At 34.6% G+C, this 15,620-nt stretch overlaps 2 protein-coding genes across 3 annotated transcripts; one reads left to right on the forward strand and one right to left on the reverse strand.

Moving 5' to 3' along the window:
* Positions 1-542: 542 nt before the first annotated feature.
* On the forward strand, positions 543-5,651 carry LOC139873412 (DNA-directed RNA polymerases II and IV subunit 5A-like). 2 transcript variants are annotated; one of them, XM_071861343.1, is made up of 5 exons: positions 543-681; positions 1,058-1,298; positions 1,426-1,605; positions 2,318-2,431; positions 5,268-5,651. In XM_071861343.1, exons 2-5 carry the CDS (start codon positions 1,101-1,103, stop codon positions 5,448-5,450), a joined length of 675 nt encoding a protein of 224 aa, XP_071717444.1. In that variant the 5' UTR covers positions 543-681; positions 1,058-1,100; the 3' UTR covers positions 5,451-5,651. The 2 variants fall into 2 exon arrangements, with proteins under 2 accessions (XP_071717444.1, XP_071717443.1); XM_071861342.1 differs by having other exon boundaries at positions 544-681; positions 1,053-1,298.
* Positions 5,652-12,530: 6,879 nt separating this feature from the next.
* On the reverse strand, positions 12,531-13,553 carry LOC139873535 (dof zinc finger protein DOF5.8-like). The gene has a single exon (XM_071861459.1). The coding sequence runs from the start codon at positions 13,329-13,331 to the stop codon at positions 12,675-12,677; it is 657 nt and encodes a 218-aa protein (XP_071717560.1). The 5' UTR covers positions 13,332-13,553; the 3' UTR covers positions 12,531-12,674.
* Between the last annotated feature and the right edge of the window lie 2,067 nt (positions 13,554-15,620).

Raw genomic sequence — 15,620 nt, forward strand, 5'->3', positions numbered from 1 at the left:
ACAACAACAACAACAACAACAACAACAACAACAACAACAATCTCATATAAGTGGGGTATGGGGGAGGTGAGATGTAGACAATCTTTTCCCTATCCGAGAATAAAAACAAGTCATTTCTCCATCCAAAATAAAAACACAATCAAAAGTAGAGAAAGTCATCCCTCTCTATTCGACGGATGAAGAGATTGCTTCCGAGTGAAACTCCGGCCAATAAGTTGAAAATAAATTTAAAAAAATAAAATAACATTTAGAGGCCATGAAAATGGTAAAATCAAATTTTCATGAGTTTTAAATCCTACATGAAATTTAATTTAGGCTTTAAGAGTCAATCAAGTCGTCAATAAATCGACGTTTGCTGTCGACTCAATAACTAGAGCAGTAATAAAATGAAATATCCATATCCATGGGTTTTAAATAATAATAATAATAATAATAATAATAATGTTTAAATTTAAATGTAATGTGTTTCAAATAAATACCATATGGGCAGTGGGCTTAGAGAAACTTCTAAAAACATGGGCCGTAGTTATTTATTAAAACAGATGCAAAATCCAGTAATATAAAGGCCCAATCTAAAGTAAGGGTTTAAGGTTTCTGCCCGGTGTTCGCCTTCAAAACCAGTGCTTCCGGCGAGCCTCCGTCCATCACCGTTACCGTATACGCAACCGTCAATTCAATCAGGTTTTCAGAATATGTATAGATAAAAATTGTATCGTCTTACATTTCATTGTTTCTTATTTATTTTATCCCAATCTTAATTACAGTTATTCTACTTTAGTTAGCTAATATTTTAGGTTACTAACCACTGAACATTTGTTAATTTTAACATTTGGCGCATTTATAATGTAGAAAAACTTATTATTTTTAATTTTCGTTAATCTTATGGAATCTAGGGCTTCAGTTTCATGATTTAGGGTTATTATTTGTTAATTATTGAAAACCTGTTAGTTTACCTACTAACTGTTGAGAACCTGTTAGATTACCTTGCATATACTTTTAAATTAGTAAAAATTAAAGGTTGAATCATGCTGTTTCCCCTTTTTGTTTTCTAGTTCAGAAAATTGTTTTGGTGTGTAATACTTCAAAAGAGAGGTAAGATAATGTCGTTACCGGATGCGGAGATCACGAAGTTGCATCGCGTGCGTAAAACATGTTTGGAGATGCTGAAAGACCGTGGCTACGAGGTTGAAGATTTGGAGATAAATATGACGAAAAAGGAGTTTATTAACAAGTATAATGGGACCATTAGAAGAGAAGATCTTACTTTTCTTAAGTCTAAACCGAACAATACTGATCAGGCGAACGTTTTTCCCTTTAGTTTAGTGTAAATTTGTATTGTACGGTTTTTGAGTTTATACGTTTAATATTAAACTATTGGTTGTACTGATTGTCTTTTTTTTTTTTTTTTTATTTATTGGGAATCAGATATATGTTTTCTTTCCTGATAAACTGAAGATTGGTGTGGGCGTAATTAAGAATTATGTTATACGTATGGAACAAGAGAACATACGGCGAGCAATTATAGTGGTTCGACAAGGTTTGACTCCTAGTGCTAAGGCATCCCAGAATGAGATTGCAGGAAGGTTCCAAGTGGACATCTTTCAGGTGACGGTTTATGCTTTTCCCTTCATGTGATATGCAGTCGGGCAGTTGGATAATGGGTCAGGTTGACCCGTTACAATTTTTGCCCTGAAAAAACATATTATTCATGGTTGCAAACAACCCCGTCTCGTGGGCGGTTTCGTGACTAGCCCGTCACGTCACCATATTGATCGTCCCGGTCAAAAGTACACAAGTACAAATTGATGACTATCGGTCAACAATTGGGTCAAGACTCGGGAAAAGCCGGTCAAAAGTCAGAAAGTCGGTCAAATCAGTCAAATTTGTTGTATTTTAGTTTAATTTATTAATAAATTAATGGTGATAGCTATTATAGGTACATATTAGTCAAGGAAAGTTTCCGGCTTTAAAAATATGTATATAAATATTTATATGTTTAAAAGACAACGTTGTTCGATGTCCATCTCGACCCTTTAAGGTCCCGACCGTCTCGACCCCTTGTTGCGCCTTTTTCAACCGTGATATTATTAAAAGCAGAGTATCAAATTTATAATAATCAAAAATCTATATTGGTATGCTATTTTGGCAACTCATTCCGCCCATTTACTTTTTAATTTCTTCCCCTTTTTGACCCATTAAGATCAAACATAAGTATATGTGTTGAAATTGCTCTCGCATATAGGTATGCATGTATTTTAAACCACTTAATGTTATAATTAATGACTGCTTTTGGTTGATAATTACTTGGTTTATACAGGAAGCCGAGTTGCTACTAAACATCCGATATCATGATCTTGTTCCTGACCATATCCCACTTACAAATGAGGAAAAGGCAGCATTGATCCGTAAATACAAAATCAAAGAAGCACAGGTCAGCTATCACATATGTTGATATTACACTTTTTAGCTCCAGTAAAGAAGAAATATGCCTTTGACTATCACGGTCAAACATATCATTCTCACTAGTTTAAAATTTTTTAATATAAATTTATTTATGGAAACATCTATACATAGCTATGTATAAGGAATTCCAACATGCATAAGTTCTTTGTACCTTTAAGATTGGGAGGTGATCCTCACTCTTTTTAGTCCATACACACTAACTTACTATTATACCCTTATTTATGCTTTATGTAAGTTCACTAGGGGTATAATTGTAATTAATGCTATGATAAAAGGTGTGTATGGATCAACAGTTGGTTTGTAAGAATCACTCCCCTATAAAATTACCACAAACCCCTATATATAACTTCTCCCAACCAACTCAATTTATTATCAATATATGCATACATATGTTATATAAAGATATATATATATATATATTTTTTTTTTTTTTTTTTAACGGCAAAGGAAGTATGTATTATATATATCAACACGAAATAATTACAATAATGTCACGCTTACAAAAACGGAACTACATCTAGGAAAACAAAACGACAAATATATAACCGAGATAGTAAGACTCCACAAGTGTGCAGGAAAACGCCGTAATCCGTTCATTATCATTAAGGTCGAGATTGGACTTGAGAAGAATTAACTAAACAAGCTGGAGTGGGGACAGAGCACAGTGTTGGCAATTCAACGACAAAGCCCCCTGATCCACCTCAAATTCTCTTGACCAAAACGACTACTCCAGGAGTGGGGCAAAAAACCTGCGTGGAGAACAATTAATTAACCTATCCCGGATCTCCTAGACGATAAAGCTAGCGAATCATAACCTCGTGGATTTGCAAGCCAGACATCCCATTCAATATTGGTGCCTTTGATCCTATTAGAGATCCATTCGAAGCATTTAAGTTGGATGTCTTTGAATACCATTGCGCATGTCGGTTTTATCTTAGTGAAAGTGAAAGCGTTCCTACTTTTCCAAATCATGTATCCCGTAACCCATTCCGTAGCTTGCCACAACAGTTTTCCCAAGTCGGAGGTGAAGTTATATCCATTTCCAAGAAAAGATTCATTTATACCCAAGTTTGTAAAAGGGCCGAGCTTCCACCAATCATAGACACGATTTCAAATGTCAAAAGCGAAAGTGCATAAGATGATGGAGTGCTCTACTGATTCCAAACCATTGTCACAAACCGGACAACGTACCGTACCCAAGTCCATACCTCTCTTGTCAAGTTCAACTCTTGTATGTAACCTTTTGTGTCGAGTACGCCAAATAAACAACTCAACTTTGAGGGGGACCAGTTTGTTGCGGAGCGACTTTATGCTCACGGTTGCGATGTCAGGGCTGCTCCGGACCAGAATATCCGTAAGCTTGTGAACCGAAAACGAGCCATCCTTACTCCAAGACCATGACCATTCTTCTTTACCTGAGCTACACGGGACAAAACTAGATAAAAGATTAGTAAGAGTGGTGAGGTCCCCGGCCAATCTCCCCGAGATATCGCGGGACCAACACCACGTGGCATGAAAGTTCCCGCCCTCCCATCTCGCCCGGTCAAGAATTGTGGCAAATTTATTTGTGTCTAGTCTATAAAGCCTATTAAATTTGTCTTTAAGAACCATTTCCCCAAGCCATAATTCATCCCAAAAACATGTACTAGACCCATCTACGACTCTTTTTTTGAAAGAATTAGCGAAAGCGGAGTTTGCATTAAAGATATTTTTACCCACCTTAAGGATACCCGCCCAAGTAGAAGAAGCTCGTGAGGAAGGGGGAGAAAAAGAAGTGTTAAGGCCCCCGTCCTCCCCGTAAATATTTTTAATAATAGACACCCAAAGTGAGTCATTCTCATGTTTAAACCGCCACCACCATTTTGCAAGTAAGGCACGATTTTTAAACGCAAGAGGGGCAATATCTAACCCACCAAATTCACGAGGCTTAAGACAAGTATCCCATTTAACCCATGCCATTTTTGAGACCTCGGAAGATCCGCCCCAAAAAAACCGACGTCTCAACCCCTCAAGTTTATCAATAACACAAGACGGGGATATGTAAAGCGAAAAGAAATAGAGGTAGACTAGATAATACCGATTTAATTAATGTAAGTCTACCACCATACGAGAGGGATCTAGCTTTCCAATCCGCCAGCCTCTTACCAAACTTGTCAAATACCGGATCCCATGACTTCGAGAGTTTCATCGACGATCCAAGTGGAAGCCCAAGGTAGGTAATAGGGAGTGTACCTGCTGCGCACCCAAGCCAGACCGCCATATTTTCCGTTTCAACTTTTGAGACCCCGAGTCCATAAACACAGCTCTTATGAAAATTGATTTTTAGTCCCGATGTCAATTCAAAGCACTTAAGAATTTTAGTAAGATTTTGCACATTACGCCTATCCCATTCACCAAAAAATATAGTGTCGTCCGCGTATTGCAAATGCGTGACCTGTAATTCCCTCCGCCCAATTGGATCCCAGAAAATCGGCTATGAAGTGCAGCAGATTTAATTAGATGGTTCAAACCTTCGGCTACCATGATAAAAAGATAAGGGGAGAGGGGATCCCCTTGCCTCACGCCTTTCTGAAGAGAAAATTCTTTAGTTGGGGAACCGTTGACCAAAATCGAAAAGAGCTACAAATCGCAAAATCCTAAATTTATATATAAAAACTTTACATATCTTTAAAAGAAACTCATCACCAATCTAGCCTTACAAAACTAATTGTATCTTGAACAACTGGAAAAATGGGTGATTTATGTACTTTGTTAGAACCTGCAAGATTTAGTTGGTGTTCATATAATGTGCGTGGTTTATGCAGCTACCTCGAATTTTTGCGACAGATCCGGTTGCCAGATATTATGGATTAAGACGCGGACAAGTTGTCAAAATTCTTAGACCAATTGAGACTGGAACGAGCAATAAAGATAAGGATGACTTTGACCCCAACAAAAGGGATCGTAATGAAGAGATTACTTACGTCACTTATAGAATGGTTGCCTGAACTTAAATTCTGGTTAGTTAAACAGTCATTCTGAATTTACTACAAAAGTAGCTGGCTTTTTATCATCATACAACAACTTGTTATTTAATCAAGCTTATAATTTGAAATATAAACCAGAAGAGATTTGGCTGTTCTTATATATCAAATATAGGTGTGACAAATGTGAGCAGATGGGTGGCTATTAGGAATTTTTTTTTTTTTTTTTTTTTTTTTTTTTTTTTTTTTAGCATTTAGGTGCTGTTTGTTTTTTGAGATGTTTTTGTCTGAAGATTTGCGGACTATGTCTGTAAACAAGATGTGGCCTAAAGGCCTATAATAACGTAATAATGTCTGAATCACTTAGAAGCATATTTCTAAGTCTGCGAAGTTGCAGACGGAATAAGACATTACTTTATCTTATGTCTTCAGGAAAACAAATGGTCTGTAGTAAAAATGTCTGCGGGCGCGTAGACATAAGACATAATAAGGTTTTTAGACCGAGTAACAAACTACACCTTTGTGACCATTTCTTTAGTTTATAACTTGATGAGTGTGTATCATATATAATTGAAGATCAACTTGACTATTAGAATAACATTGTAATTTGTAATTTTAGGTTAATAGTAAAAACCAACTTAGAAGGTTTTTAAGCATTTGTGAATAAATGGCATAAATGTTAAAGTGGGAATAAATGGCATAAATGTTAATGTTGGGACAATCATATTACATATGGGAATAAATGGCATAAATGTTAAAGTGGGAGTATTTTAGAGTTGACATATAATAATAATAAAAGTAAGATTTGAAAAGGACGTGAGAGAGAAGTGGATTTGGTTTAAAACATGTCGAACTCAAAAGATGCTAGCAACCTAACCATTATCATAAGTTCATAACCAAGTTGGATTGCAAATGGGAGGGAGGCCTACACACCTTATTGTGGTCCATCATAATATATCATAATATCATATCACTGTGGGCCAACTCTTTCATGTTTCATCACCGCAATTTGCGATAACTAAACGTTACGACTTATGACTTACTTTATAGAGAAAAATCATGTCTTGACGTTTTCTTCATCATGCTCCCCACATTACACAATCATTCCTTCTGTTGGTCACTCACTTTTTTTACTTTTAAGTGTATTAGAGCATTACATAATGATTTTGACTTAAGAGTCAAGCCTTCAATGACATTAGTTCAACTCATCGAACATCTGATTCGATCCATTTAAATGGATATAGATGATCTGTATGGATGATAAGCGGATATGAATATGGATGGTGGAAAAATTAGTAGATCGGATATTGATTACAATTTATCATTCAGAGATATATTTGAAATACATATATATACGTATAAATATATACGCATTTACTTAAATATATGCATATACATTTACATATCCTTATGCATATATGCTATAAACTACTAAACTGTTATTGAAAATATAGGTTATGAATATACAATTACGTGAATAGTATTAGATAGAAACCATTTTTATCGGTCGTTTGTCATTGTAACTGACTTTCCAAGTAACAATGGACAATTGGACCGCACCATTGAATAGAAAGGTAGTAAACTCAAAAATCAATTCAAAGATGAAACGAAGGTTCAAAGGAATTGTCAATTTGTCATTAATCAAGAATCTTCTTCTCACTGTTTGTCTGACTTGTAAGCTCAACCAAAGGGGTTTTTGGTAAAAGTTTGTACAATTTAAAGAGTTTTATTAGGTTGATACGTTTTTTTCATGCAAATCGATATTTGATGACATATCTGCCTACTCACAAAGACAACAAATTAAACATATCTGCCTACTCCTCACAGAGTTTTAATATATTGTTTTTTGTTTTTTGTCTTTTTTTTTTTTGGCCCAAAAAAAGACAACAAATTATAATTGTGGAACAAAATTAAACATATTTAGCACTAAAATTTAAATGTAATGTAATTTTGGCACGACAAAAAGATAATAACAGTGGAAGTTAGAAGAAAGCGATACTCCGGAGCCGACGACGTGATCAGTCCAAGTTTCCAAGATGTTACGTAGATTTGGTTTGTCTTTTATATCCGGTTCCAATTATTTTAGGGTTAAAGCCATAAATAGGCCATATACTTTCATTTTTGTTCCAATGTAGGCTATATACTCCGAAAAATACCAATGTAGGCTATATACTTTCATAAAGTGTACTAATATGAACGAATAAAACTTATTAACCGGATAAACAACTAAACGATGATGTGGCATCCTACGTGGAGAATGACGTTGGTGATACATCGGAACAAAACTGAAAGTATATAGCCTACATTGGAACAAAACTGAAAGTATATAGCCTACATCGGAACAAAACTGAAAGTATATGACCTATTTGTAGCCATATAAAATGCAAAAAAAAATGTTAAATAATTAAGTTTACCGGTTCAGCAGGTAACTTGTTAAATTTGTGTACATCGATACAAATTTCAAGAGTATATAACCTACATTGGTATTTTTAGGGGTATATAGCCTACATTGGGACAAAACTAAAAGTATATAGCCTATTTATGACTTTAACCCATTATTTTATACCTAATGTTATTTTAAATTTCAATTTTTTTCTTTTTTGTGCCAACTTTAACTTAAATATTTTAATTTCTTTTATATTTTATTTTAATTAATAAAATTTATATAAATACAAACGCGTTTAAAGTTCAATACATTCCAATAAATTTCATTAAATAATACATAATGCAGACAAAAATTCAAATCAAAGTTCGTAAATAAAGACTTGAAAAGTCAAAATGAGACTATTAAATTGGGACGTAAAGAGTACTAATTTTATAATTCGCGTACAATTCGAATCTTGGGCATATATATTGAATCATGGATAAATTTCTTATTTAGAATCGGGCTTTAAAATTAATCATTCCAAATCTAATTTTTTTTTTTTTTAACGGCGAATTTGCATCAGCGGATCATTTATTTCAACGACCCTCATCATTTGTACCCACACACGCTAGAAGGAAACTCCTACCCGGGTTGCTTGACAACTAATCGCGGGACCTGGGTTGCTTGACAACTAATCGCAGGAAATTGGAGAGAAAACCTTCCTCCCCCAGGAATTGAACCCGGGTTGCTTGGCAACTAATCGCGGGCTCCTCCACAATGAAACTTGATACCATTGAAGCAAATGTTCGTTGGTATTCCAAATCTAATTTATTTGAGGCAAAAACTAAAAAGTAGCTCAACTGGCCTTGATGACGAGTTGTGCCTCTAGAATTCTTCCATTTAAATTCCTTAGATACAGTATTTGTTAGCCGATAGGTTTGGCCGAAGCCCTAGGCCTATTGGCTAACACTATTGAGCAAATATGAAAAGAGTATGAAATTAAACTTCTTTGATTGACAAATTAAAATCACGTTTGTCTACTTGGACTGCGAAGTTAGTTTCAATTGGTGGTAGACTTGCTCTCTTAAAATCCATTTTCGAAAGTATTGGTATTTATTATTTCTCTTCGTCGTGCTCTAGAGACGGTCATTAACAAAGGACGGCTAGATATTGGTGGTCTTAACTCCTTTAATCTAGTCGTGCTTATCAAATGGTATTGGAGAGCTTCTATATCACCTAATGGAAAATGATCTAATATATATAAAACACTTCATGGTGATAGTTTGGGTATCGATGACAAAGGATGCAAGTTCCATGGTATTTGGCGTTCTATTGCAACCACTGTTACCACTCTTCATAAAGATGGATCAATCTCCCATAACGTGTTATTTAGGCGTATCGGCATTGGTCATAATTATACCTGGCAATTGAGATCTAAACACTCAAATTCGGCTCAAATAGGTCAAGCTTCCGGGTCAATTGGGTTTTGAGAAAAACTAGGCCTTACAATGTAAATCGAAACTTAAAAGAAGATTCAAATGTGTTTCTCTATAACCTATTGAGTCCTATACAAAAAATGAAGGAACGGGTCTAATGGGTATCAATACTCAAAGATCAATAATAGAAATAGGTCAAATGGGTCGAGCATTAAAAGTTTCATCCGTCAAAAATTTATGAAAGCATTCATGGTTATATAATCTATTATGTATATTAATATTTCTTATGTATATATACTAAATAATAATAACTAAAAGCATGTAATAAATGTAAAAAAGCTATGTAACCCATTTGACCCAATTGACTTGTGACCCGTTTTGACCCGTTACCCAAACTGACCCACCCTGACCCATTTTGACCCGTTTAAAAATTTGACCCGTTTGACCTATGACCCATTTCAACCCAAAACCATTTTGACCCGTTACCCAAATCGACCCAACCTGACCCGTTTGCCAGGCTTAGTCATAATGTACATTTTCGGTGCGATATTTGGATCAGGTCAACACCTCTAGTGAATACTTTTAACGGATTATTCAGATTGGAGAATCACCCGGACTGCACCATTCGAGATCGCTTTAATGATTTAGTTTTTACGTGGGATTGGTCAAGACATATTTCCTCATCTTCTCAGCTCGATACGTTGATCAACACTATTCCATACGTTCAGCTCAATGAGGATCCGGACACTTGGGAACAGTGGCGATTCTAGGATCAAAATCCAATGGGGTCTCAAAATTTTATTTGATAACTTTCTTGTATAAAATAATGAATTTGTTGGGTCAAATCGGGTCGGTTCGCGTCGCGCTCAAAACACAAACATAAAATTAGATAATACTCACAAAATATATGTTCGTATTTTTTACTATTGTTACTATAACAAGCATCATAAAATTGGATAATCCATTTCATGGCGTCTCACACTTAACCTACTTATTGGCCGGAGGTCCATTCTGAAGCAGTCTCTTTATCCATAGAACATTGAGAGGGAAGACTTTCTCTATTATTGCGGTGTTTCACTCTGAGTGAAAAAACGACTTCTCTTTATTCTAGGATATGAGAAGGATTGTACATCTTACCTACCCATACCCCATTTATGTGAGATTGAGTTTTGTTGTTGTTGTTGCTAATATATATATATATATATATATATATATATATATATATATATATATATATATATATATATATATATATATATATATTCAATCTACTAAATACTAAAGGTAAGTTTTTACATTTGTTGATGAGGTTTCATACGAGAAAATTCATCCATAATGAGAACCTCAACGAGGTTCTCATTTAGAAGTGAGCCATAGTGAGAACCCCAATGAGTATCACACGAACGTTTAATTCCAACTTTTTGGTTACCACTTTCAAGTTCCCATGTTTTAAAGAAAATAAAATTGGTACCGTAATTGCTATTGACTACAGTAATTTACAAGAAACATAATTAATAAAGTTACTTGCTACAATGTTATTGTAAATTACTCCGTATTTAATAGATGGTATGGTTGATCAATGTCACTCTCTCTGTCCCTAATTTATAGTTCAATATTTTATTTTAGAATGTTCCAAATTAATTGTCGATTTCCATAAATATAAAAGAATAAGTTCTACTATGCCCTTAATGTATGTATATAGAATTAGAAAAAGAAAAAAGTAAGGATAAAACTGAAAAGTAAATAAAAAAGTATAACGTCTATGACATTTTTAAACTATATGTATTTTATTTGAGGACAACTAAATATAAATAGGACGGAGGGAGTATTTTATAATGTTTACATTGAAGTGTCAAAAAAACAATTTACATATAATTCCATAAGATAATATATAGTTAATGTACTCAAATGATCCACTTACATGTATTTAACAAATAATTGTTATTACCGGTAGAGTGATGATGAGATAGATATGTGTGTGGTTCCCACTAAAGGGTGTGTTTTTATATTTATTTAACATATTCAATACCCATACTATAAAATTATAAGTAGACTAATTTCAAATACTTATTAGTCTAAACCAAGGTTGCAAAAGACGTGAGACGGGGTCGAGACGGTCGGGTCCTAAAAAGGTCAAGACGTTCGAGACGGGGTTGAGACGGGGGTCGAGACGGACGTTGACCAAAGTTGACTTTTAAATATATAAATATAAAAATGCATATATGTACACATATTTTATAGCTAAAAACTTTAATTGATTAATTTGTACCCATAATTGCTACCATCGTTAATTTAATACAAAAATTTCAAACTAAAATACGATATATTTCACCGATTTTACCGATTTTCTGACTTTTCTGAATTTTGACCGACTTTGACCTGATTTTTTTCAGCTTTGACCCGAATTTTGACCGTTGACTGTCATATTAGACGGTTTTCTTCGAGACGGGACGGGTTAGTCACCAAACCGTCGAGACGGGCGTCGCAACGGCTCGAGACGGGGTGTTTTGCAACAGAGGTCTAAACTATCAAATTATAATCTCTTAAAATTTATGGATTTATGGGGTCCCATTATTATATTTACTGGTGTCCTATACGAAAAAAATGAAATTTTACAATAAATTTCGAAAAACTAGTGGTGTCACAGGAACCTGTGACTCCTTTACTAAACTCGCCACTGCTTGGGAATGGTTGATTGAAGATGATAAATCCTTCACGGTTAGAGGCACTCGAAAATTCAAGTATTATTTTCTCCTAAAACGATGGGGAGTAATACATAGTTGAAGATCGATATTTTTTTCTCGAATAAACAAAATAATATGTGGGGACGTTTTCATCAACAAATGAAAGGACCCGAAGAACATACAAATGCCATAGATAACATAAACAAACACAAAAACGGAAAAAAGCACAAAACGCAACAAATCACAAAATAAACAGTTAATTACTCATAATTAAATTTTTTTTTTAATCGACGAAGAAAGATTATATTAATAATAGAAACGCTTGCTACCTTCATCAAAATGATGAATGATAACAATGCAAAAAGTTACAATTGAGGAGTTACAAATAAGAATCGATAACTCGATCTACTTACACCGATAAACTACTAATTGAAAATATATAGACATTGACTTTGAATGCAAACTAACAACATAGCATATATGGGTTTTGATCCCACATATATGATTGAAATCCATGGCACATCTTCAAATTTGTAGACTATAAGAAAACTTTTAACTTGATATTTCGAACATCTTCATAATTAATTAAACATAAATATATGTAAACATTAACACTTACCCTAACCATACTTAATACGGAGTACTACACTAATACTACTACTCCGTACTATTACTAATTACTCCGTATGATATGATAATAATAATAATAATAATATACGTATACGTAGTATATATTATATTAAATTAAATATAAATATAAATCCTAATGAAAGCTCGAACCTGCAGCAGGCGTAAATATTGAAAGATCGGACCATCCAATTCCATTCCATTCCCCTCCTCCTTGTCCATTTCCATCTCCATCGTCGTTCTCATTCCGATTCCGATTCCGATTCTGATGATCGCTTACGTCATTCAATTTGAATAAATCGTCAGCAACAACCGTATTCCGAATCAGTACATTATCATCCTCATTAGACTTAATCACCTGATTATTATTATCATTATACGAATTCAATCCATCCATTAACAAATTACCAAACGCTCCCATACTACTCGATCCAAACCCTAACACCGAACTAAATCCGTAACCACCTGAACCTTCTGTTTTCGGCGGTTGCGGTGGTGATGGTTGTTGTGCTGACGGTTGCGATATCGATGATGATGTCATCAACGCCGTCGGTGGCGTTTTTTTAATTTGATTTGTAGAAGAAGAGCGTTTGGTGATTTTACGAGTAGCGCCACCGACCGGAATGTTACGGAGAGTGCCGCCGTTAGTCCAGTAACGACGGCAATGTTTACAGTAATGACGTGGCTGTGAGAGATTGTAATTGTTGTAGTAACAGAATTTTGTGTTGATTGAATCACATCGAGGACATTTTAGACGAGGCTCGTGTTGATTGTTAGGGTTTATATGATCCATAACTGTTTGATTTTGAAATGAGAGTTGATGGATTAATTAGGGTTTGAAGAATTAGGAAAATATAGATAGATGAAAAGGAATATATATAAAATGTCTGCGTATTAACAACGATGAACACCACTCAATTATTAACTCAGTACTGAGCGTGTTTATTTAATTTGCAGTCATTTGCTGAATGGAACCTTGGTGGGGGCTGTTTCTGATGGTGTTATATGGACTTGTCAAATTAGGATTTACTACAAATGGATGACTACAGGATATATGTTTGTATGTTTGTTAGCTCTAAGTTGTAGGTGTAGTGGTCTGACATTCTTTATTAGAGATTAAAAGTTCGACCCTTATGGATTAAAACATTGCACATAAAATTATTTCCGATCTTGAATTCCACATAAGGTCGCCTTTCGCACATTGCGTTGCAAAGTTGCGGGAATGGAGAGTTTTACCGGCTTAACTCCGGATTGGTTTCCTTTAGGGCAGCGGTTGAAGTCGGGTTATCACTATCTAGTTTAATCAAACATACGTATAAAAAGTATAACTGATGATTGGTTTATCATTATTTTGTTGTCATGCACTACCACAGCTAAGACCATTTGTATCGCATGCTATGCATAGGCGTTGGTAGTCTATGTGGCAAAATGCAATGCCCAAATGTGAGTTTGCAACAAAATGTAATGGTGCGTTGGAATCCAACGGATGAAGCAACGTGAGTTCCTTTGTCTTTATTGATTTTATATTAATTTAAAAATATTATTTTTATTCTTCTTTAATACTTATTTAATTAAAGTATATTTGAACATATCATCACAATATTCTTAATCCACGCAAAAAATTCACACCACCAACAATTCACACCAAAAATCCACACATATTAGTCATCAAAAAAGTGTAAAAAACAACTCACAACACAAACTCACGCCCCTCCCCAATACAAATGTTCTAGTCTGTTTAATGCATTCTATTGTACAAAATTTTAGTGCAAACTTAGTGAGAACGAAGATATATATTGTTCATAACAAGGTTTGAACATTAGAATTCTTGTAAATCAAATTTTTTGATAAATAAAATTCGACGAACACTCATCATTTTTATCATAACCATAAAATTAAAAACAACAACATAACTTAATCCCGTGAAAGTATGGTATGAGGGAAGTAAGACTTAAACAATTATTCATTTATTCCAAAATAAAAAGAAGTCATTTTACCAACCAGAATGAAACACTCCAAAAATAAAAAAAGTCCTCCATCTCAATCATTACAAAATATTCTATTTCTTAGCTAAGACAACTTGTTGAACATGTATATCTAACTATAGATAAAAACTAAATCAAACTAATAAGGATAAATATTATATATAATTGTTAAATAATCCCTAACAAGAGTATAATTTGGATATATTCTCTAATATGTTCGAGCAGTTTGAACGGAAAATGAACGGTCAAAATGGATGAGAAACTTTGGGAGACCATTTGAAGAAAAGTGGCCAACCATTTTTGATAGTGATCACGATAAACCGTTTTAATGGTAACGGTACCGTTTTCGGTGATAGTGAAAAATCATTTCGGGGCCGCACATAAAAGGTAAAGGATAAAAACTGCAACAACTTCAGAAATTCATATCTCGATGTAAAAATCTCCAATCAAAATCCCAACGGTGATCACGATGATCCAATGATTAATGAACTCACGATGTTAATGTTAAGAATAAAGCACGTGATCCCTAACAAGACTTGATAACCCTAGGTTATCAAACCCACTTACAATAAATGAAAATAGTTGATGTATACGAAGAAACTAGCAAAAACGATAAAGACAAGAGAATTTAACGAGGTTATATGTAATCATGAATGATTACTTTAATCCTCGGCCACCAAAGAGAGTTCTTTTATTGATAATTTTCGTGGATACATGTATGAGTTACAATAAGATGCTTATATAGGCAAAATTCAACAAGGAAATAACTTTGGGAACAAGAAAACACGTTTTTTCTCGTCAGACTCCCGGATAGGCTTAAGCCGCGCCGCGGCTAGAGGAGCCGCGTCGTGGCTTAAGGAATGATTTCGAATCCGACAGCATTGCACTTTCGAACCTAAATCCAAGTGTTAAGCCGCGCCGTGGCTAAAGGAGTCGCGCCGTGACTTAAAGTTGCAACGAATTTTTCTTCTCGTTTTTCAAATCCTTGTTTAACTCGCTTCGCACTCCAACAATCTCCCACTCGAAAAAACGTTAAACAACATCCATCTTAACCTAACATCATCAACATCATTATCCCACAATAATAGCTTAACCCG

Source organism: Rutidosis leptorrhynchoides, chromosome 10, assembly GCF_046630445.1.
Source record: "Rutidosis leptorrhynchoides isolate AG116_Rl617_1_P2 chromosome 10, CSIRO_AGI_Rlap_v1, whole genome shotgun sequence".
Classification (NCBI taxonomy): domain Eukaryota; kingdom Viridiplantae; phylum Streptophyta; class Magnoliopsida; order Asterales; family Asteraceae; genus Rutidosis; species Rutidosis leptorrhynchoides.